At 37.7% G+C, this 24,446-nt stretch overlaps 3 protein-coding genes across 3 annotated transcripts; 1 reads left to right on the forward strand and 2 right to left on the reverse strand.

Moving 5' to 3' along the window:
* Positions 1–108: 108 nt before the first annotated feature.
* Positions 109–2,322, reverse strand: bglapl (bone gamma-carboxyglutamate (gla) protein, like). Its single transcript, XM_073852298.1, has 4 exons — positions 2,198–2,322; positions 1,866–2,117; positions 1,673–1,781; positions 109–736 (listed from the first exon to the last, which is right to left on the reverse strand). The coding sequence occupies exons 1-4, from the start codon at positions 2,256–2,258 to the stop codon at positions 634–636; spliced, it is 525 nt and encodes a 174-aa protein (XP_073708399.1). The 5' UTR covers positions 2,259–2,322; the 3' UTR covers positions 109–633.
* Positions 2,323–8,664: 6,342 nt separating this feature from the next.
* On the reverse strand, positions 8,665–18,549 carry LOC141347240 (endoplasmic reticulum resident protein 27). The gene is made up of 7 exons (XM_073852243.1): positions 18,395–18,549; positions 14,105–14,193; positions 13,076–13,213; positions 12,839–12,955; positions 10,377–10,502; positions 8,814–9,011; positions 8,665–8,733 (listed from the first exon to the last, which is right to left on the reverse strand). Exons 1-7 carry the CDS (start codon positions 18,504–18,506, stop codon positions 8,701–8,703), a joined length of 813 nt encoding a protein of 270 aa, XP_073708344.1. The 5' UTR covers positions 18,507–18,549; the 3' UTR covers positions 8,665–8,700.
* Positions 18,550–22,915: 4,366 nt separating this feature from the next.
* Positions 22,916–24,446, forward strand: LOC141347159 (retinal cone rhodopsin-sensitive cGMP 3',5'-cyclic phosphodiesterase subunit gamma). The gene is made up of 3 exons (XM_073852159.1): positions 22,916–23,036; positions 23,722–23,875; positions 23,972–24,446. The coding sequence occupies exons 2-3, from the start codon at positions 23,734–23,736 to the stop codon at positions 24,046–24,048; spliced, it is 219 nt and encodes a 72-aa protein (XP_073708260.1). The 5' UTR covers positions 22,916–23,036; positions 23,722–23,733; the 3' UTR covers positions 24,049–24,446.

Genomic DNA, 24,446 nt, shown 5'->3' on the forward strand with positions numbered 1-24,446 from the left:
TAATGCATCGAGTTAGAAAGCGCCATGAGCGATTCATCAGGGTTTAAACAAAACCCTTTGATCTTTAAAACTGATCACAACACAAGAAATAATCAGACACTCTCGATATTATATATATATATATTTAGTATTTTTATTACAGTATACGCTCTATACAAGTATTATGTGCACAATACAATAAAACATTGACAAAAATGTCAACAGCTTCAGATAACAAGTCAATGAACATCTCATGTGTTTTATATACAGAACATGACAGGAAAACAACTCTGCCTTCAGTCAGTGTGAAATAGCACCTTTGATTCACAAAACTAACAATTACTACTTCAACAATCTATTTAACGTGTCTCAACTATGTTTTATATCTATACACAGGCATAATATAGAAGAGTTAAACACATTTCTGAGTCTAATTGCACTATTAGTGTCTCAATCACTGGCGTATCAACATGAAGAATCAGGATATTTCACTCATGTCTCCCAGTGAAGGACAACAAAACCTGAAATCACCTACAGAATGTTTTCTGGCATTAAAACACACTAATGTCTGGTTTAAAAATACTGGATATTTTGTCAGAGGGTATCAATATATCAGTATGAAGACATCCGAAGTCAATGTAAAGTGTGTGTGTGTTAATATGGGATTGGTCCATAATATGCCGTATAAGCCGCTACGATCCCAGCGGTCTCAGCCATGTGTTCACAGGCCATATTCACTTCACACACCTCCCGCAAACTGAAGCACAGACAGAGAAAACCAGCATGAGAATCACAACACACTCCATTCTACAGTCAGTTCACTGCAACTTAAAGGTTGTACAAATGCTTGAAATACCATACAGAATATGAGATGTTTGGCCAAGATACAACAATTTGTAAATCTAAGGGTGAAAAAAAATCTAAATATTGAGAAAATTAACTTTAGAGTTGTCCAAATGAAGTTCTTAGCAATGCATATTACTAATCAAAAATTAAGTTTTGATATATTTACAGCATGAAATTTACAAAATATTAGCACAAATTGAAGGACAGACAGAGAAAAAACAGCATTAGAATCACAACACACTCCATTCTACAGTCAGTTTACTGCAAAAATGCTTTTCTTACTTAGATTTTTTGTCTTGTTTCAAGCCAAAATATCTAAAAATTCTTAAATCAAGGAGGATTTTCTAGACAAGTAAAAATTATTTTCTTGTCTTCGCTTTGAGTTTTTGCTTAGAACAAACTAAATAATCTGCCAATGCGACACACAAAACAAATCTTATTTTAAACAGAAAACAAGATTATTTTTCTTACCCCTTTGTTTTAAGCAAAAACACACTTAATTTTGACTTTGACCAGACAATAATTTTTACTCGTCTAGAAAATCCTTCTTGCTTTAAGAATTTTTAGATATTTTGGCTGGAAACAAGAAAAAAAAATCTAAGTAAGAAAAGCATTTTTTGCAGTGTTATCAATGATTACATTGATGATCATCAAAGGAGCTGTGTGAGAAGATCACATCAGTCACTGACAAATCATGTGTGTGTGTGTGTGTGTGTGTGCGTGTGTGCGTGTGTGCGTGTGTGCGTGTGTGTGTGTGTGTGTGTGTGTGTGTGTGTGTGTGTGTGCGTGTGTGTGTGTGTGTGTGTGTGTGTGTGTGTGTGTGTGTGTGTGTGTGTGTGAGATTCACCTCTCCAGCTGTACAGGAGTGAGCTGAGCTGCAGGAGTTCCAGCTCTTCTGCGTCGCAGCAGTGATGCCGCCACGTCTCTCTTCAGCAGCACATGAGGAGCAGGAGTGCCTGAAAACACACAGACACTCGTTCAGTTCAGCTAATAAGATCACAAACTATCAGTCTGTGGATGAGTGACAAACTGCTCCTCACCTTCAGCACTGACAGAGTTTGACTCAGATGAGGAAGAGGCAGAATCTGATGCAGAATCTGATGCAGAATCTGATGCGGAGTCGGATGCGGAGTCAGACGCGGAATCAGATGCGGAGTCGGACTCAGAGGAAGAGGAAGAGGAGTCTGAGGCAGATGAGGATGCTGAGGAAGAGTCGGTCTCAGACGGAGCTCCGGTGGGAGGAAGCACCACCTCGGCCGCAGGTTCGTCGGCGGCGTCCGGCTCGGTGTACACTAGACACACACACACAGCACACTGATAAGAGCTCAGTACACACTTGAGTCACACTGAGGTCATAAAGAACGAGTCTCACCTCCCATAGACGCGCAGACAGACAGCAGAGCGCAGACGCTCAGGAGCCTCAGAGTCTTCATGGTTCTTCAGGTCTGGGTTTGTTCTTGAGTGGATGTGTTGTTGGTTTCTCGTGTCTGTCATCCGTCTCTCAGCGGTGTGTTTATACTCTCAGAGTCACCCACACACACTGCTGCTGGACGTTGTGATTGGTTTGAGAATCGAGTAACGTCCTTGCCCCTTTCTGCATTCCAAAAACAACACACACAGAGAGACACAGACACGCGTGTTCCAGCGACCGCAGGCTGGCACTCAGACACACACGCATCTAAACGTGGGAAACGGGGCCAAAACCACTAACAAACATGCCATGAACGGCCCGTCACAGAGTGACCCGTCGCTGGTGGAATTTAATGAAACGCTCGCCATATCTGTGGGAAATGTAGGCGATGCTTCTAAATGCAAAACATATATTTTTCATCCAAACTCTGAGCGACGGTCATTTCAGAGTCCAAATGTTCCTGGAGCGGGCCCGATGGACACTCTGGGAATCAGGAAACTACTGTATGAGGAGAATCTCACAGGAAACGGGGAAAACCTGCGGATCTGTCGCGTCTGTTATGTAAGAGGCGTTTAGGTCCAGCAGGTTTCATCCAGCTTCTGCCTTAAAATGGATTTGCTTCCGCTCTGCCTAAATATATGCATCAACCGAGTGAAGAGAATGTGGGTCACAACACATGAAACATGTCATTAGGGTTTACAGCTATATCCCCCATAATGCTCCGCTTCAGTCATGGGCTGATATATATATATATGGTATATACAGATGTTTGTGTACCATAGACTTGTTTTGTTTATATTTAAAGCTGATTATATTGGCTAACCTAAACTCTAAAAAAAAACTTCAAAACCACATATTTACATTATTTATGAGCCACATTTCTTTTGGAGTGTGGGCCAAATGGAGCTGTATTTAGCTGACATCCGGGGATATTTCTCAATAAATCTGTTTCTAAACCACTAACCAGATCCCATTTTAACTCAAGGCCGTTCTGAGGCCAGGTGTACTTTAACAGGCAATTACATTTTACCTTAAAGTTACAACTATTTGAAAATCTGAGGGTGCAAAAAAATCAAAATATTGAGAAAATCGCTTTTAAAGTTGTCCAAATGAAGTTCTTAGCAATGCATATTACTAATCAAAAATTAAGTTTTTAATTTACGATAGGAAATTTACAAAATATCTTCATTGAACATGATCTTAACTTAATATCCTAATGATTTTTGGCATAAAAGAAAAATTGATCATTTTGACCCATACGATGTAGCGTTGGCTATTGCTACAAATATACTGTGCTACTTACATCAGGGTCACATATGAGTCACTCGTTTTTGTTCCTCAATGATGTAATGTTTTTTTTTTTTTTTTTTTTAAATGTAAAGTCTACCCAAAAATGAAAATTCTGTTATCATTTATATATATATATCCTTATATCTTCAAGATGGTGCTGTGTATGTCTGCTGTGGAGTGGAGTGCTCCCATTCTTTTACTGTTTTTGTTTATTATATGTTTAGTCATTTTCTTACTATATTGTTATTTATAATTTATAGTCTATTCTCTCTAATATTATTGTTTATTACCTTAATTTTTGTATGTCTGCACTATGTTTGCACTTTCTGTACCGGAAGCTCCTAACACCAAGACAAATTCCTTGTGTGTGAAAACAAACTTGATTCAAACTCTGATTCTGATTTTTATGTCGATCCAAGATCCAATTCTGTAAGGATTCAGTCTTCTGTTAAACACAAAAGAAAATATATAGAAGAATGTGAGTAACCAAACAGTTAATGGTAGCCATTTTCTTTTATAGTATTTTATTTCATACTATGGAAGTTCTGTCAGCTGTTTGTTGCCAACATTCTTCTTTTATGCTGAACAGAAAAAAGAAACTCGTGTAGGTTTGGAACGACATGAGGGTGAGTAAATGATGACAAAATCTTCATTTTTGGGTGAACTATGTCTTTAAGAAATTAGTTTAATAAAAGAATCAGTCCCTCGTTTATATCCTTCCTAAGTTATGTGTTCGAACTAATAGGTTGAATGAATGATTCAGTGACTCAGTGAATCATTCAATGATTCAGTGTTTTGTTCCTGAATGATTCAGTGTTTTTGAACGGATGATTCAGTGACTCGGTTATGTTTGGTCAGCTGGTTTTATCTGGTCATAGCTGGTCAGCAGGCTGGTTTTAGAGGGGTTTTGGCCACTTTCCTGGTCAGGCTGGGAGACCAGCTAAAACCAGCTACTTCCAGCTTAAACCAGCTAAGACCAGCCAGCCTAGGCTGGTTTTAGCTGTTTTTTTTTTTCAGAATCTTTGAATCGTATCTTTGTACGAATTGGTTAAATGATTGACTGGTGTACTTATGTAACTGATGTAGAGAACAGTCTCTCTAAGACAAACACACATGAGTCTCAGTGTGTATGAGGACTCCTTTTTGACCAATCAGATTCATCTGCTGGTGATCAATAACACACTCAGTATTTATTACAGTGTAGGAATGTGTCTCACAGATATAGGAATGTCAGAAGAAAACAATCAGAGATGTGACCTGTCCTGTCCTGACCTCTGTGTGAGAGAGAGAGAGAGAGCATCATACACAAAGTAGCGAGTGTTGGCCGGTCTGCTGTGTAATTTCCGTGTCTAGGTTTTGTTTAGTCCGTTGGGTTTGTTTAGTGGATGTGTTTCAGTGGAAAGTCCTTCAGAGAAATACGGCAGGGCTGTGTTGTGTTCAATACTGTCCATCCACCTTATAATTTTCAGCGTTGTGTGGATGGATGTTATGTTTGCAGCTCCTACACAAGTTTCCCCAGAACAAGTTCATCCAGAAGCAAATGAAGAGAATGTCTGATGAAGGAGATCTGATGCTGTTGAGCTCCTGCTGCATTTAGGTGTTTAGTGTGACCCTCGTATCTTTAGCAACACGCCAGAGATCCACATAAACAACCTTCAGAGACGAGAGAGAGCCAGAGGGAGAGAGAGAGAGAGAGAGAGAGAGAGAGAGAGAGAGAGAGAGAGAGAGAGAGAGAGAGAGCCAGAGTTCATGTAGTGCAGCGGTCTGATGTGGCCTCAGCTCTGGTATCCGCATCACAGCAGACACCGCAAACAAACCATCAGACCACAGCGTGTGTGTGAGTGTGTGTTTTATATAAAAGCGGCCGTATAGATAGTTTGGGTATTTCTGAGCCGTATGTCTGCAAACTTCTGATAATTACAGTGAGAGTTTGTCTGTTTTTAGCTTGTAATGTTTTTAGCAGAATCAGTCTCAGCTCTCAAGAGTCTGTGAACCAAACCTGATTGCCCCCAAATCAATACAACACAGCTCAAATACGCTTCACAGGCGTGACAGACATAACCTGCTATTGCCAAAGGATTTGTAATTTATCTGCATTAGATTTACTCTGTTTAGGGTGTGTTGCAAAATCAGTTTGATTTTAATAAGAGTGTTTTTAATCATATGTGACCCTGGAGCACAAAAGCAGTCTAAGTAGCATGAGTATATTTGTAGCAATAGCCAACAATACATTGTATGGGTCAAAATTATTGATTTTTCTTTTATGCCAAAACTCATTAGGATATTAAGATCATGTTCCATGAAGATATTTTGTAAGTTTTCTACTGTAAATATATCAAAATAATTTCTGATTAGTAATATGCATTGCTAAGAACTTCATTTGGACAACTTTAAAGGTGATATTCTCATTTTTTTGCACCCTCAGATTTCAGATTTTCAAATAGTTGTATCTCAAAGATTGTCCAAATATTGCATACATCAATGGAACGCGTATTTATTCAGCTTTCGGATGCTGTATACATCTCAATTTCAATAAATTGACACTTATTGTTTTAGTGGTCCAGTCACAAATGTGCATGTTCTCATTCATAACCTCTACACTTGTTGGGTTAAAAAAATCTAAATAAAAAAAATTAAAATCTTTAATTAAAATAAATTCTAATTTCTACATAGTTTTTTTCTGAAATGCATAGATAAACACAGTTTATCTTTGTCCTGAACATTTTGTTCCACCTGACATCATAAAGTCTGTATAATCATGTTCAAACAGATCAGATTCAGTCCGTCAGTGTTTGCTGATGTTTCCAGACACGCTGACGTCATCAAATACAGCGTTTCAGTGGAAAAAAATCACGTGGTGCAACAACATTTGATTTTACACAGACCTTTAGACTCATAACATGGAATATTGACTCAAAACATACTTGAAAGACAGACGGTTAACTTCTGTTGAATTATTATTGTTCTACACAGAGGTAAGCGCACATGTAGGATTATGGGTAATAGTTTAAGAACGGTCAATCCAGCTGCTCTCCTCCATATCTGTGCAGATTATGAGGCTGGAAAACTGGATTTTCTTTCTCAGTAATTTAGTAACATATTAGCTGGTTTTATTGGCACTTTCAGGCACAAACAGCAGCACTTTCCTCTGGGCTTTAACACTGGAAATAAGGTCAGTGTGTGTGTATTACAGTATCTCTCACACAGCTGCTTCAGTGTTTGTGCCGCAGTGATTTCTGAACAGACTGCAGATGGACTTCTGTTCAATATAAGTCCTGCATTCATTACGTACAGCCCAATGCATTATAAATGTGGTTTTATGTTTTGTAATGCACCTCATGTGATCTCACAGTTATAATACATTTCATTGTTACACCTTCATATGACAAAGCAACTTTCAAATCATTATAATACATTACCCCCGGGTTCACAGACAAGGCCTAAGCCCACACTGCAAAAAATGCTTTTCTAGCTCAGATTTTTTGATATCTAAAAATTCTTAAATCAAAAAAAAATATTTTCTTGTTTTCATAAAAAACAAGTCAAAATTAAGTGAGTTTTTGCTTAGAACAAGCTAAATAATCTGCCAATGGGGAAAGCAAAAAACTCTTATTTTAAACAGAAAACAAGATTATTATACATGCAGATTATTTTGCATGTTTTAAGCAAAAATGCACTTAATTTTGTATTGTTTTTTTTTCTAAAAAACAAGACAATAATTTTTACTTGTCTAGAAAATTCTTCTTGATTTAAGAATTTTTAGATATTTCGGCTGAAAGCAAGACAAAAAATCTAAGCTAGAAAAGCAGTTTTTGCAGTGCAGTCCCAGATTAAAATGTAAATCTGAGTTGTTTCAACTGAAAGAAACTTGCACTGTTTGATCTTAAAATATATCAGTGCTTGTTTTGTCTCAAGATGCACACCTGTAATGTTTTTTCCTAAGCATGTTTATAAAAACGACTTACATGTCCTAATTGAACTATGGCCTAATCCTGGTTTAGTCTAAACCCTGTCTGTGAAACCGGGCCTTAACCTTTGATTACAATTATTTCTGAAAATAAATAATGCATTACAACATGCATTATTAATGTCTTTATAATGCTTAATACATAAAGGCTTTAAGTCAAGTCTAAATGAGCAGAACTAATATTGATGATCAGGTCTCATAACCTCGCTCTGAGGACACATCACTGGCTCGTCCAAATTATTCTATGAATCTCACTGCAGTCGCTCGCACACATGAACACAAACTCAGTCTCTCTCTGTGTTTGTGTTTGCTTTCAGAGAATTTCAGAGACTAAAACTCCCGTTTCCGCTCAGTTAAAGAAACCCGCTCATTATCCGCATTCGGCCCGGCTCAAGAATCCAGGCGTCTTTCAGCACATTTAGAGCCTCTTTATTCTCGATCATGGAGTTTACGGGGTCTCAGACATACTATATATGTCACAGCCAGACTCAGTGTGTTTCAAATGTAAATCTGGGTCTCATTGTGTTTGCCTCGCTTTCCCTACAGCTCTTGGCCGTCTGTGGTTTCAGGTCATTTATACACACAAAGCATTTGGACATCAGAAAATAAAACACTCATTAAAACAGGTATCCAGATTTCTCAGTATTTGAGTCGTGCACTGCAAACAATGCTTTTCTAACTTAGATTTTTTGTCTTGTTTCCAGACAAAATATCTAAAAATTCTTAAATCAAGAAGGATTTTCTAGACATGTAAGAACTCTAGAACTATGTTGAACAACAAACGTCAAAAAAAGCTTTTCTTACTTAGATTTTTTTGTCTTGTTTCCAGCCAAAATATCCAAAAAAAAAATTCTAGACAAGTAAAAATTATTTTCTTGTTTTCAGAAAAAACAAGTCAAAATTAAGCGAGGTTTTGCTCAAAACAAGCAAAATAATCTGCCAACGGGGTAAGAATAATAATCTGCCATTGGAAGACTCACTTAATTTTGACTTGTTTTTTTCTGAAAACAAGAAAATAATTTTTACTTGTCTAGAAATTTTTTTTGATATTTTGGCTGGAAGCAAGACAAAAAAATCTAAGTAAGAAAAGCTTTTTTTTGCAGTTTGTTGTTCAACATATAGTTCTAGAGTCTCTAATTGAAAAACAAACTCAAAAACAGGATTCACTGTATTTCGTTTAAGATTTTTAATGAGGAAAGGGATGGTGTTATAGTTCAGTCTTGCCTCCAGGGTTCTGCTTCTGTTGGAGAGAACATAAACTCAGTCAGTCGGTCGGTCTGTGGGTGTGTTAATGGTGTGAGTGGATGCAGTGCTCCTCACCTGAAGTTCTCCATCCAGGAACGAGTCACAGAAGTTCTGCAGGCGCTCATTAGTGATTTCTCCCTTCTTCATGAGCCACTTCTTGTCCGATCCGCCGTCGTAAATGCCGATCCGCGGCAGGTCACGTGACTTCAGGCCGAAGTATTCCAGCACGCGGGCGTTCGGCTTCTCTTTTCCGTTGACCAGCACAAACAACATCTGCATTTCACAAAACACAGTTAAGAATCTGCTATAAAACACAGCTATGATTATATGCGGTCGTGGAAAGTCCAAATGAGCCTCTTTTAAATTAAAAAATGATTCACTGAATCATTTTGTATAATTTTGTCTTTTTTGTAGCAAAATGTTTAGTTAAATACCGCTGTTCATCACAATCCCTGCTGGAAAACTAACAATAGAAACCATCAAAGACGTTCAATTGGTTTCCACTTTACAAACAATCAACTGTTAACCATTAAAACCATTACCTAACAGTTTTTTTAGGAGCAGTGTTGCCAGGTTTGCTTTTTTCCTGCAGAGTTAGACTATTTGTAAACTGTTTGCTGTTGGTTGATTTTCCCCCACAGTTTAAAGGTTAGACATTCAGCGGAAATTGTAATTGACTGAAATGTGTTTGTTAAAATATTTTAGATTTTACCAATAATAAAACTGTGCTAGATTATGAGTTTTTTTAAGGGAGGGCCTCTGAAAGCCTTTATGAAAACAGAGTTTATGATAACAGTTCATGTTTATGTTTTCTGTTTTAAATAAGATTTTTTTTTTTGCTTATCCCATTGGCAGATTATTTTCCTGGTTCCGAGCAAAAACTCAATTAATTTTAACTTGTGTTTTTTTCTGAAAACAAGAAAATAATTTGACTCGTCTAGAAAATCTTTCTTGATTTAAGAATTTGTAGATGTTTTGGCTGGAAACAAGATAAAAAATCTAAGTAAGAAAAGCATTTTTGCAGTGTGTATTTTAGGTTTGGGAGTGGCATATGTTTCTGATTGGCTGGTTTTGTTACACAAGACCTGGCAACCCCGTCCTGTATTGTGTTTTGGGTCATATTCCATTACGATTTAATGGTTTCAACAAGCAACCAACAGAAGGCAACAAATTACCAGTAGAGACCCACATTAGAGTTTCCAATAAAACCAATACAATTCAGAATCTATGAGGGATTCTGTTGTTGTTGTTTTCTAGTTTGATTAATTACATTTTTAGTTAATAGAAGTTTTATTAGTTATATTTTGTGTAAATGTATCTATTTTGTGTAAAAACAATCTGACCGTAAACTGCAATTAATTAATCTGATAATTGTTAGTGACTGTAATTTAGAAGTTTTGCCCAGATCATCCACAACCTCCAGCAGTCTCCTACATTCTGGAATGTTTGTGTAAGGGTTCTGGAAGGATCTGGCATGCATGTGCCATTATTAGGGTCAGTGGGGCGCAGGGCTTGTGTAAACAGGTTAAAAGCTCTTAATCCCATTAAAGAATGAAACAGTGAGACTTCACCCCATCATCCTCTTAATTAACACTTTCTCATCAGCTAAATAAGGTAAAATGGACTCATGTTTACTACCTTGCCGGCGTATTTCTGCGCGACATCCCTGAAGAGCTGCTGCAGCGGGTCCGAATCTGAGCTCCCACTTTTGGCTATCAGCAGCACATGTGTCTTCACCTCAGACTGAAACAGACCCACTGCAGTCTGACACACACACACACACACACACACACACACACACACACACACACACACACACACACACACAGACACACACACACACACACACACAGACACACACACACACACACACACACACACACACACACACACACACAGACACACACACACACACACAGACACACACACACACACACACACACACACACACACACACACACACACACACACACACACACAGACACACACACACACACACACACACACACACACACACACACACACACACACACACAGACACACACACACACACACACACACACACACACACACACACAGACACACACACACACACACACACACACACACACACACACACACACACACACACACACACACACACACACACAGACACACACACACACAGACACACACACACAGACACACACACACACACACACACACACACACACACACACACACACACACACACACACACACAGACACACACACACACACACACACACACACACACACACACACACACACACAGACACACACACACACACACACACACACACACACACACACACACACACACACAGACACACACACACACACACACAGACACACACACACACACACACACACACACACACACACACACACACACACACACACACACACAGACACACACACACACACACAGACACACACACACACACACACACACACACACACACACACACACACACACACACACAGACACACACACACACACACACACACACACACACACACACAGACACACACACACACACACACACACACACACACACACACACACACACACACACACACACACACACACACACACACAGACACACACACACACACACACACACACACACACACACACACACACAGGTTAGGTTTCTGTGAATTATGTGGACTTTCCATAGACATCTATTGTTTTTGTACTGACCATATTTTTGGGATTAATTCCCTAACCCTAAACCCTAACACTCACAAAAAACATGTTTAAATTATTGCATTTTCAGATAAACATAATTTTATATTTGTAATCATTTTCCTCATTATTTCAGTTTTTACTATCCTTGGGGGGGAATTTGGTCCCCACAATGTAGGATAAACAAGAACACACACAAAATCATGTTTGAGAGCATTCTGTGAAAAATAAACCTGTGTTTGCGTTTTCTGTGAAAAACAATACATTTCTTGTGCACTTGTAGAGTATAGGCCAATACCTGTAATCTGAATAAACTCTGAATATTGATGACATATTCACTATGATTTCACTAACACCGAGATGAAATTATGTTTCATACTTTTTTTTGTTATTCCATATCCCAAGGAGCGTGTCAGAATCGTTTACTTGCAGTTTGTTTACTCTGCAAAGGCAGATCAGAAGTGGCACATAGATATACTTATATACAGTGCCTCGCAAAATTATTTATACCCCTTCATTTTTTTCACATTTTGTTATGTTGCTGCCTTATGTTAAACTACTTAAATTAGTATTTAAGTATCCCACATCAGTCTACACTCCCTACTCCATAATGGCAAAGCAAAAAATAGGTTTTTAACATTTGTGCAAATTTATTGGAAATAAAAAACTGAAAAGATCCCGTTGCATAAGTATTCATACCCTTTTCTGGGACACTCGAAATTTAGCTCAGGAGCATTCATATTGCTTCTAGATGTTCCTACACTTGGAGTGGAGTTAAGGCGATGATCTAGGGAAGAGTTCAGAAACAAATCTGCTGCATTGAAGGTTGACAGAAGCATTCTCCATAATGGAAGACAATTGGAACAACTAGGACTCTAGAAAATGTCCAAGCTGACAGAGATGGAGAGGTGAAAAGGTGAGGCAAAGAATGGCAGATAATTGCCAAATGCAGATGTGCAAAGATGCTCACATCAGACCCAAAAACACTTGAGGCTGCAAAGCTGCTTCAACTATGGACTGAGTTAAGGGTATGAATACTTATGACATCTACTTATTTCAGTGTTTTTTTTATTTTATTAAATTTGTAAAATTGGCAAATCTGGTTTTTGCTTTGTCATTATTATGGTGTATGGAGTGTAGATTGATGTGGGGAAAAACTCATTTAAAGCAGTTTAACATAATGCTGCAAAAAAACAAAATGTGAAAAAAATGAAGGGGTATGAATACTTTTGCAAGGCACTGTAAGATATACTTTTCTCTACAGTATATCAGCCCTAATCTCATTATACTAGTTATAGCACAAGTGTTTTAATTCTACAACAGAATTATATCCAATCAGATCAGAAGTTACTAGAAGAGATGAGTATGTTTGCATTTGTTTGTTGAGTACCGCTTGATTATATTCTGTGACGAATTGAATGTTATTGAGGGTCAAGAAGCGTGTGAGTCCGTCAGTATCAATTTTCTTGGGCTCTGACAGCTTCAGGTGTTCCTGATGAAGATCGGCCTGTAACACACACACACACACACACACACACACACACACACTTGTAATTTATTCATCATATTACAATAATAAATGCGATATTCACCACATGCATCTCAGGTGAGGTTGCAGGTGTTTTACCTTCCTGAAGATGGAGATGGTGTCAGAGACGATGCCATATTTGGCCCAAACTTCCTTCTCACTGCACAGAGCAACAGGAAGTTTGTCCATCTGTTTAGCAGCGGCCAGAAACTCGTTATATCCGCGACCAGTTTCATTCTGACGGAAAGACAACAGACCTTCATTACAGACGTGAACGCCACTCATACATAGGATGGTTCTGTAACTGCGGCTCATATTCTGCCGGCTGCGCCCACGTCTGTTTATGGAGCACTGAAGATGCCAATCCCACAATCCCAGAGACGCCCCACACTTCCTGCCCCGTTCCTCCTCCGCATGTCGAGTTGGGCCAGAGGACACGGCATTCTGGGACATTTCCTGACACCAGCGGACACTCATTGGGGAATTTCACCTCCTCGCTTTCCAGACAGAATTTTACAGCAACTGATCACACACACACACACACACTGGTATTCCTATCATTATGGGTTCATTGCATAGGCGTAATGGTTTTTCTACTGTCCAAACTGTATTTTCTATCCCCTCATGTTAAACTACAAGCATTTTTTAAGAAAAATGCAAAAAATGTCCCCACAAGGACAAGAATTTTGGATATTGCCATCTTTGTGGGGACATTTTGTCCCTATAATCTACATACCTGAACCTCACACACACACACACACACACACACACAGGTTTACATGTTTTATGGGGACATTCCATAGGCGTAATGGTTTTTATACTGTACAAACCGTACTTTCTATGGCCCTACACCTACCCTACACCTAAACCTAGCCCTCACAGGAGATTGTGCAAACTTTTACTTCCTCAAAAAAACTCATTGTGCATGATTTATAAGCCTGTTTCCTCATGGGGACCTGAGAAATGTCCCCACAAGGTCAAAATTTACTGGTATTCCTATCCTTGTGGGGACATTTGGTCCCCACAACGTGATGAATACCAGGTACACACACACACACACACACTCACACACACACACACACACACACACACACACACACACACACACACACACACACACACTCTCACCTCAAAGAAGCCGATTACAGCCACATCTACTGAGTCGATGAAGGCTTCAGCCGCAGGAACATCGTTCAGTGTGAGGAAGGATCCGCTCTCTGAAGATCAACACAGATACATCAGTCTGACAGTGATGTATAATAGGGATGGGAAGATTCCCCGATTTACTCGGTGCATCGGTTTAAAAAGTGCGCATCGGATACAAATTGGCATTTGTATCACGATGCATCGTTTCTTACATATCTGCATCGGTAAATCCCGATTTATTTCTTTATAATTATTAGTAGACATACAATACTTTTATTATTTAGAAAGTGGAAAATATTGTTAGATTGTTTTCTCCCCTCTGAACTGTTTCTCAAGCACGTCTCCCTTCACTGCTGCGTGAATGACGTAGACTATCACAACACTACAGAGAGCGGGGCGTGTCCAGAAAGTCACATAGAGCAGGGATTCTCAACCGGTGGCCCGCGAGATGGCTTAAAATTAATTAAAATTTTATCCTAAAATGGTCAAAGCACGCCTCTTTCGTGTTCTGTGATTGATTGCTTTGGACTCGGCGCAACAAGCCTCATCGCACTGTTAAACACAGACTGAATGGCGGCTCAAAACTTTCAACCGCGGCACGCAAACATCATCAGAGACCTGCAAGGGACTGATTTTTTTGTCCCGCTCCTGCAGAAATGTATGTTATTTTGTCCCACTCCCACCCGCAAAAGCCCACATAAAAGTAACCTATACCCCTGCGGAAAAACGGGTCTCTGCTTCATCTCTTGACTGCATGAAACAAACCCTCGAACTAATGTAAAAGTAAAGACGATCAGAGCAATAGTAACAATGACACTGTTGCATATCGGAGTCTAGGCACGCATAAGTCCGGTGTTGATTCATGAACTAGTCATGCTTTTTTGGGTGAAATTTCAAAATATTTGCATGGTTGTCAAAATGAATGTCTTTTGAGAGTTTTATAATGGATGCTCACCCATAGAGGTGGATCTGGTAAGGGCCAGTTGTGTTTATGCACATATGAGCACCAGCATCAACAGATATAGTATGTTTTTGCTGTATTTTTCATTTGTATGTTCATTTTATAATGGATACAAACAGTAGAAATTCGGTCAGTCCAGTTCAAATTAGAAAAAGTACTTTGTAGTTGTTTAGAATGTCTGAATTAAAGAATTCAGGAGCTTTAAATCTGTCTATTATATATATTTATATATAAATATATATATATATTTACACACACACACACGCACATATACATAATCAAAAAGTCTTGGTTTTACTTGGTTAATAAATAATCAAACTCATTCAATGGCACCGCATCCTCTTTCACATCATCACATAAACTTGATCTAATTAGTTAGTGCTGAATTATCGCATCGTATCGTGATATGGGTGTGAATTGTATCGCATTGCATCGCAATATGTCACAAATGTATCGTTAATATATCGGATCGGATACTTTGTATCGAGATGCGTATCGGATCGGCATTATACCTTAGATGCCCAACCCTAATGTATAAATCCAAAATGTCTCACAGTAAATGTGACAGATTAACCCTAACCCTACCTGTGATATCTAATATAGAGTCAGGTGCATTTATGTGAACAAACTGCAGAAATAATGTAGTTCTTACTAGAGCCAGAAAGTATGACCATATTAGCCCTTTTCTGTCAACACTGCACTGGCTCCCTATTAAACAATGTATACCTTTTTTAACCCTAACCTTAGAAAAAACTGGCTCACACATAACACACTTTAACATTTCTATAATTAAAATCTGTTAAGACGACCTAAAAGACCTAAAATGTTAGGCTTAAATATGCAAATGAGGCATTATTTAATGAAATATGTGCTAATTTGCATACATTTCTACTACAAAAATCTAAACACTGGATAAAGTCAGTTTCAAAATTCGTTTTTTTTTTTTTAAAATCAGATAATTCAGAAAAACAGGAACAGAAAAAAAACGCATTTTTTAAAAACATTTTTGGGGGAATAAAATGTATAAAATCTAATTATATTAAAGATAATAATTATATATGAACAAATCCCTCATTAAAAACCTTCAAGATACAGACAGGAATAAAAATGTAAAGTGTGGTGTGTGTAAGTGCTCCTGAAGTGGAGATTTATGGCTCAGTGTAGGAGAAAAAACTCATTTTGAGAAAACAGACTTTAAAAATATGTATTATAATTGAAATCTATTGACACAGATAGATAAAGTGCTATAAAAGAAACACTTAACAGGGTCTTTTGGGTGTTTTCTTTCCACTAGTCTGAAAAAACACTTCATGAAAAACCAAAAAGCCCAAAATCTCAAACTTGACAGGTAAATGAAAAAACAGCATTTTTGCCTGCAGTGGTTTGTTCCAATCCTGCTTCAACACACATACTATAGTAAGCCTGAAAGACTTGATTAGTTGGATCAGGTGTGTTTAATTAGAGTGGCATCTGAACTCTGCAGGGCTCCAGGACCAGAGTCTGACACCCCTGCTTTAAAAGATTATTAGGCCCCAATCAGACATTTTTTAATTATTTTCTACTGGCAGTGAGTGTCTTGTGCGCCTCATTTTCTTGAAGGAACACTCAGGAGTGCCTGAAGTTGAAAAAAAAAACAGCATATGCTGGTTAGGTATGTTTTGAAGCATTGCTGCTGGTCATGATCTGGTTTAAGCAACTAGCTCCTGCTGCTTAGGACCAGCAGCACTGCTTCAAAAACATACCTAACCAGCATATGCTGTTTTTTTCAACAAGGTGTACGTTGACGTCATTTGACGTCATTTGCATTTTTTTTTTTTAATTGAATGAATGGAGAGCGTTATCGTGACGGAGGTTTACAGTTGTTCAGAACATCCAGAGACTGCAGCGATGGAGGAGAAGCTTGTGGTGGCTGTTGCAGGTTACTACCACAATGTTTAAAGTTTCTGCTAAAATGACAGCTTGCTTAGTTTCTGGCAATAATGTAGACTTTAACAGATTGCACAGATACTAATAGAAGAGAAGTGAACTGAGCTGATGATGATATCACTCAATCAATGATGACTGACTTTAACTTAAATATTCTGTTAAACAATCTGTTTACTCTTGTCCTCTTTTAGAGCTGCTTTACAGCACAACTGAAGTGTGTTGGCATTATTGACACTATTTTCCTGCTTAACACTATAAAGCTGCTTGACTCAATCTGTATTGCATAAGCACTATATAAACAAAGGTGACTTGACGTGAATCGCTCAAAAAACACAAAAACCTCTAAAACAAGAGTTATGAGCAAAAAAGCTCATCATTGTTTTTTGGGCATCTAACAAACAAAAATATTTGTACACAATATTTATTAAGTTCATTAGAGGTTTATGTAAAGTATAGTATTTCTGCACAGTATTGGTAAGTTACTGTTAATTGTAATGCATTGCAATTTTGCGTTACTCCATAAAAATGAACTAATTGTGTTACTTTTTATGGGAAGTAATGCATTACCTGGGCTGGACTTATTTGTTTTTAATTATATATATATATATATATATATAAAGTAAGATTTCTGTCAACTCTAAAATATCTTTCACAGCAAAAGTGAAATGAATAATCCTCGGACTGAAGGAGGAGTCTTTGTCTCTGCATTTACTCCTGATTTCTCTCAACAAAAAAGTTTTCACCAGTTTGAACTTAAAAACTTAAGTTTAGCATCTGCCTTAAAATTTTAAGTTAAATCAACAAGTTAAGACATTTCAACTCACAAGTTACATCAACTCATTTTATTGTAAAAAGTTAAAATGACTTGTAGTTTTAAGATGATTTAACTTAAAATTTTAAGGCAGCTGCTGAACTTGCCTGAAAACGTTTTACAGTGCAGGAGACACGTCAGTCAATACATGGGAAAACAAAGTAACTTGCATTACTTATTTGAAAAAGTAACTGCAGATATTTAGTTTTAAAATTAAAAGTAATGCATTACTTTACTAGTTACTTGAAAAAAGTAATCTAGTAACACAACTCATGTTTCTTGCAATATGTAACTCCCAACACACACTCCTAAAGATAAAGGTGCTTTAAAAGGCCATAGAAGAACCATTTTTGGTTCCACAAAGAACCATTCAGTCAAAGGTTCTTTAAGGAACCATCTCTTTCTTACCTTTAATCTGAAGAACCTTTTTTTAAAGATTCCTTATGGAACCATTTAGACAAAAACATTCCTCTATGGCATTGTGAAGCACCTTTACTTTTCAGAGTCCAGTTTCTGTAAAACAACAGAGAATAATACTGCGTTTAATGATGTTTAAAGTCGTATGACACCTTACCTTTATCGTCTGCGGTCACACACACAGTCAATAAAGCAAACACAATGAGAAACACCATGCTGACTCTACTGAACACAGACAAACGGTGAGAAAAGAAAGAACAGAAGCCCATGGGTGGTGTTCTTGTACATGGAGGGTCCGTCCGCTGCTCATTATTGATTGGTGGAGGTGTGTGAATCAGACAGGTGTGAGGACAAACTGAGATTACGTGTCACTCAACACACACATGTTGGTTTTTGGTATCGAATGAAACTCATTCTACATTTAAATCGCTAACACATTATTGTAAAATACCAGATTTACAATGAGATGAGGATAATAAGGACAATGAGGATATACAGTGCCTTGCAAAAGTATTCATACCCCTTCATTTTTTTTCCACATTTTGTTTTGTTGCAGCATTATGTTAAACTGCTTTAAATGAGTTTTTCCCCACATCAATTTACACTCCATACACCATAATAATGACAAAGCAAAAACTAAATTTAAAAATAAAACACTGAAATAAGTACATGTCATAAGTATTAACTCAGTCCATAGTTGAAGCAGCTTTACAGCCTCAAGTGTTTTTGGGTCTGATGTGAGCATCTTTGCACATCTGCATTTGGCAATTATCTGCCATTCTTTGCCTCACCTTTTCACCTCTCCATCTCTGTCAGCTTGGACATTTTCTAGAGTCCTAGTTGTTCCAGTCGTCTTCCATTATGGAGAATGCTTCTGTCAACCTTCAATGCAGCAGATTTGTTTCTGAACTCTTCTCTAGATCATCGCCTTAACGCAAGTCTGTCACTGAGCTCTACAGGCAGTTATCTTGGTTTTTGCTCTGATCTGCATTTTCAGCTGTTAGACCTTTTCTGAGAGGTGTGTGTCTTTCTAAATCAGACTCATTCACATGAATTTGCCACAGTTTAACTCCATTGAAGTGTAGGAACATCTAGAAGCAATATGAATGGAAACAAAATGTGGAAAAAAATGAATACTTTTGCAAGGCACTTTAAGAAGATCTCTACTTCATTTTTCATATGAATAAATATCTGTACTTTAGTATGAAGTGGATTATCATAAAACACACCAGAGACATGTGCATGTGTAGTTAGGGGTGTATTTTGTGCTGTGAGACACGGAGAGATGCTTACAGGTGAATCGCAGTGATGGTGATGACAAGGACAAATCCAAATCTCCAAATACACCAAATCCTAAACCTACCACAAACCTACTGCTTTTGGGTGAAACCATGTCTGATCTAAATGGCATTTAAATGAGCATAGTATTTAGTACAGAATAGAGTATTTAGTATTTAGTAGGTGAGATCAGGAAGTGTTGCGGCACATTAGTAACTCAGTGTGAGTTCATGAAAAACAGACTTTTAAATACTGTTCATCAATTTATTGTGGAATAAAATATGCAAATGTGCTAAAAAATGTACTATTCCAATTAAAACAGATATAAATTCAGGCTATGAACTCTGTCTATCAGCATAAGAACATGTTAACATGTTTAACTCACCGTCTGCTCAGATGTGCTGCTTCTACAGATATCACTTCTGTCATCTAACATTCACTAACAAGCTCAAGATGTGAAATTATAGCTATATGTTCACATAACTTCTGCCATCATCTCAGGAAGCCGAGGTTCGTGTATGTGATCATTTGGTTAAAGTGATGTGTTAAAACACTCAGCGCTCAGTTAAACAGGTTCGCATCAGGATAGATTACGAGCCTCTCCTCGCTGCAGGATCCAGAGACTCAGGGTTTAAAATAGAACTAAAGCTCAGCTCAGAGTTTAGAAGAAATGCTCTCATAGAGTTACGCAACATTAAACAGAAGAAAGGTCAGAGGTTATAGCATCATCTTCAGTTTTTGGAGACATATGAAATCAGAAGGAAAACATGCAAACGTTCCGGCTGAATGCTGTGGGTTTATGCTTATGACAGCGATAAGTTCAGTTCAGATCTCAGAAGTTGAAATACAATGCTGCCTTCAGATGCTACCAGAAAAATATGGGTTTTCAAGTTAAAAACTGGGCATGAACAGCCTCTCAGGTGATATTTACTGTTGGGGAAAAAATGATACCCAAGTTTCCAGGTTAGAAGAACAATAACCTTTAAAATGTGGCAGATGAGGACTATTGCTATTGACTGTTAAGATTAGTTTTTTCTTGGAGCTTATACATTGCTGTTGTTACGTCATATACATTTGTGACCCTGGACCACAAAACCAGTCATAAGGTAAAATGTTACAAAACTGAGATGTATACAACATATGAAAGCTCAATAAATAAGCTTTCCATTGATGTATGGTTTGTTAGGATAGGACCGTATTTGGTTGAGATGCATCTATTTGAAAATCTGGAATCTGAGGGTGCAAAAAAATCAAAATACTGAGAAAATCACCTTTAAAGTTGTCCAAATTAAGTTCTTAACAATGCATTTTACTAATCAAAAATTACATTTTGATATATATATAGTAGGAATTGTACAAAAAATCTTAATGGAACATGATCTTTACTTAATTTCCTAATGATTTTTGGCATAAAAGAAAAATCAATAATTTTGACCCATACTATGTATTTTTGGCTATTGCTACAAATATACCCCAGCGACTTAAGACTGGTTTTGTGCTCCAGGGTCACATTTATGTATATAAATGATGCATATTGCTTTTATTGTAAACAGCAAAAACTGCATTTATTTGACTGAAAATTCAGATTCTGGATGGGTTGCATGGTTGGTCAATGAATGGGATATTGACTAAATATCTTCAAGTTATTTTGGCTTAAGATAATAAGATTTCCAGAAGAAATAGGCTAGAACAAACCTGCCGTCCTCTGTGATTCTGAATCTTTCTAAAAGCAAAGCATTTAAACACAACAAACTCAGAATTCCGACTTCAGAAGTGGGGTATACATTTTCAACTGCATGTGAAAGCAGCGTAAGACAAACTTTCATTAGCTTTAGCATCCCTGATCTGAATATGAATCCATTCAAAGACCACGAGCACCTCATCAGACAGATATAGATGTGTTTGAATAGGTGTCAACGCTAAAACAAGACAACACCGCATAAACAAACACATGAGAACATTCCTGTATGTTAATGAGAAGACTAAAGAAGCTAATTATACAATGGCACAAACGACTGCCAGGATGGGGATTGTGGATTAGAGCTGCTTATTCTTTAATTAGTAAAGTTCAGCTATAATCGTAAGTGTAGGATCAGGGCGATCAGGTGTGTGTTTCTCAGAATATCAGCTGCTGGGTTTTTTAAGTTGCTCAAATCTAAAAACAGATGCGAACAGTGAATCAACTTTACTCTCAGTGGACGCAGATCAGAGAAAAGACTGAAAACACTGATCTGAGATCAGAAACATCTCATGAAATCAACACGACCTCAAACCACATCTGAGTTTGGTTTCGTTGACAAAAAGAATTGTTGAGCAATTAAGATATAGTTAGACAGACACAAAATGCAAATAAAAAAGTGTTTACTGTTGATTTGATTGGTCTTATAGTTTTTGGTAAAGTATTTAATATAAAAAATGAAAAAGATTATTAAAATTCATGAAATGACATATTTATCATCTTTGTTGGGGAAAGTTACTTTTAAAAGTAATGCATTACAATATTGAGTGACTCCCTAAAAAAGTGCCTAATTATGTTACTTAGTTACTTTTTATGGAAAGTAATGCGTTTCGTTACTTTTGTGTTACTTTTTAAATCTGGGCAGGGCTTGCTTGGTTTTTTATATTAAAAGTTGTATTTTTGTCAAATGTAAAAGCCTTTTTACAGCAAAAGCCTCAGCAAAAGGCTTAGAGAAAAGTAAATTGACAGTGAAGAACAAATGTCATCTCTTCAGCAATAAAATAGGAAAACAAATGTTAGATTATCTTGAGTCATTTTTGCTTATTAGTATGGATGAATTGGATCATCGAAGGTCAGCAGCAAAGACATCGGTTCATAAAATGGGATTAAATACATGAAGTATATTTGTATTATTTTACAAATTTAATTATTACAGGTTTGAGTTGAATTTCAGTGTTTTTATTCATTTTGAGGAACACTGTATCTGTTTTTTTAGTGAGTGAGATGAATTAATGCATGTTCAGATTTATTCTAGAACTAAAGTAACATCTTACTCACAATTTCTCTCAACATGAGGACAGGAGAGCTTTTCATCAATAAATGGAGGAAAATGTAACTCGTAACTTGTACTAGTTACTTGGAAAAAGTAATATTATTAAGCAACTTGCATTACTTGTAATGTGTTACCCCCAACACTGTTAATCAACTCCTAAATGATGGTGTAAATACAGCATGAATGAGTTATTTAAACATGCACTCATCATATTTCAGCACAGCACGTGTGTCGCATCGTAATGGCATAATTGTAGATGTGTTAAACTATGATTGTTTCCACTTACATGTCCTCAAAGACACACAGAGCCTGATGATCTTAAAATATACTCCAGGTGTCAATCTCCTGATCCTGTTCTGTGTGTTTCTGAGGGAGGAGGCGTTTGAGGAGCAGATTAGATGAGCGCTATAAAAGCGGACGACAGACACACTGGACACAAGCTCAAACCGAGACACAGAGAAGAAGAGAAGCGAAGAAAACCAGCAGAAGAACCAGAAACTCCAGCACACGGTAAGAGATTCATCTCAATGACAAACTAGACGCATCTAACCCTAACATCTACAGCACGACATACTGAGAAAAACCACAGAACAGACAGAACATAAGAACAACACAGACAGACTCTCAGTGGACTGATAAACAGCAGATAGATGTAGTGATGGAGAGGAAGTAAACAGGTGTAAATGACATAAAACAAACAGACTCTCCACAGCTGCAGCAATAACTGTCTCAAACTGAGAATCAGACTGACTTGCATTTCTTTGTATGAAGCTGAACTGTACAGCAGATATTCTACAGTGGAAACCAATTTAGACGAGAGCGACTAAAAACAGAAGCTCTGACACGTTTCTACCAGATCGCAGAAGTAGTCTAGGCTAAATGTGATGCTAAAGCCTGGATTTAGAGCGCCGGGCATCTCCTCGACGAGATTAGCGAGATTATGTAAAGAGATTATTCCTCACACTGTCTGTATATATCACAAGGCAAACAGATGTTGGTAAATAAACATACGCATTGTGTAACTAGCAGATTAGGATGAACAAAATCTCAAAATGAGCAGATTAACAACAACATGAGTGAAAAGAGAAAAGTGAGATCTGATGGGGAAATGATTTAAGACCTAATGAATAAAAGTGCAACACAGATTCAGTATAATCAGTTGTTAAAGGAAACATCCATTCTGTTTATGTTTTAGTGAGTGTCAGAAATGGACGCCCCCACACCTGCTGAGAAGAAAGGACCACCAAAGTTCAAGCAGAGGACCACTCGCACCTTCAAGAGCAAGGCTCCCAAACCCGGACAGAAGGGGTTCGGAGATGACATCCCTGGAATGGAGGGTCTGGGCACAGGTAAACGATAGGAGACCAGAGTTTCAGCTACTGCTCAGTTCAGTATATTCATGCAGCAATAAACCTGACGGCTTTCTTTGTGTGGTCGTTCAACAGATATCACCGTGGTCTGCCCCTGGGAAGCTTTCGGCGACATGGAGCTTAGCGATCTGGCAAAATACGGGATTCTGTAGATACCTCATCCGGTCAACCGTCTTCCTGCTTTCATCCTGAGATGATTGATCAGCCAGCATTATTCAACATCACTAGTTCATAGAACCATCCGTTCACACCAAGACTGATCCTGCGGCAGATGCTCTCAACCCAACACACAAAGAAGATGGGATGAGATCAATAAATTGGGGGAAAAGGACAAATGGCGGGTTCTCTGGAGCTCTCAACAGGAAGAATCAACAATATCATTCAGTCTCTTTCCTAATGTTGTAGCAAAATAAAGAACTATGGACAAATCAACTTTATTTTTTTGAAATGTAAATATGATTGTGTTTGTGTCAGAATTAATAATTCATGGTTAATTAAAACCATTGATTTGGCAGTAGAACACAAAAATAAACATTTATTTTCCCATAAA

The sequence above is a fragment of the Garra rufa genome, chromosome 12 (genome assembly GCF_049309525.1).
Source record: "Garra rufa chromosome 12, GarRuf1.0, whole genome shotgun sequence".
NCBI lineage: Eukaryota > Metazoa > Chordata > Actinopteri > Cypriniformes > Cyprinidae > Garra > Garra rufa.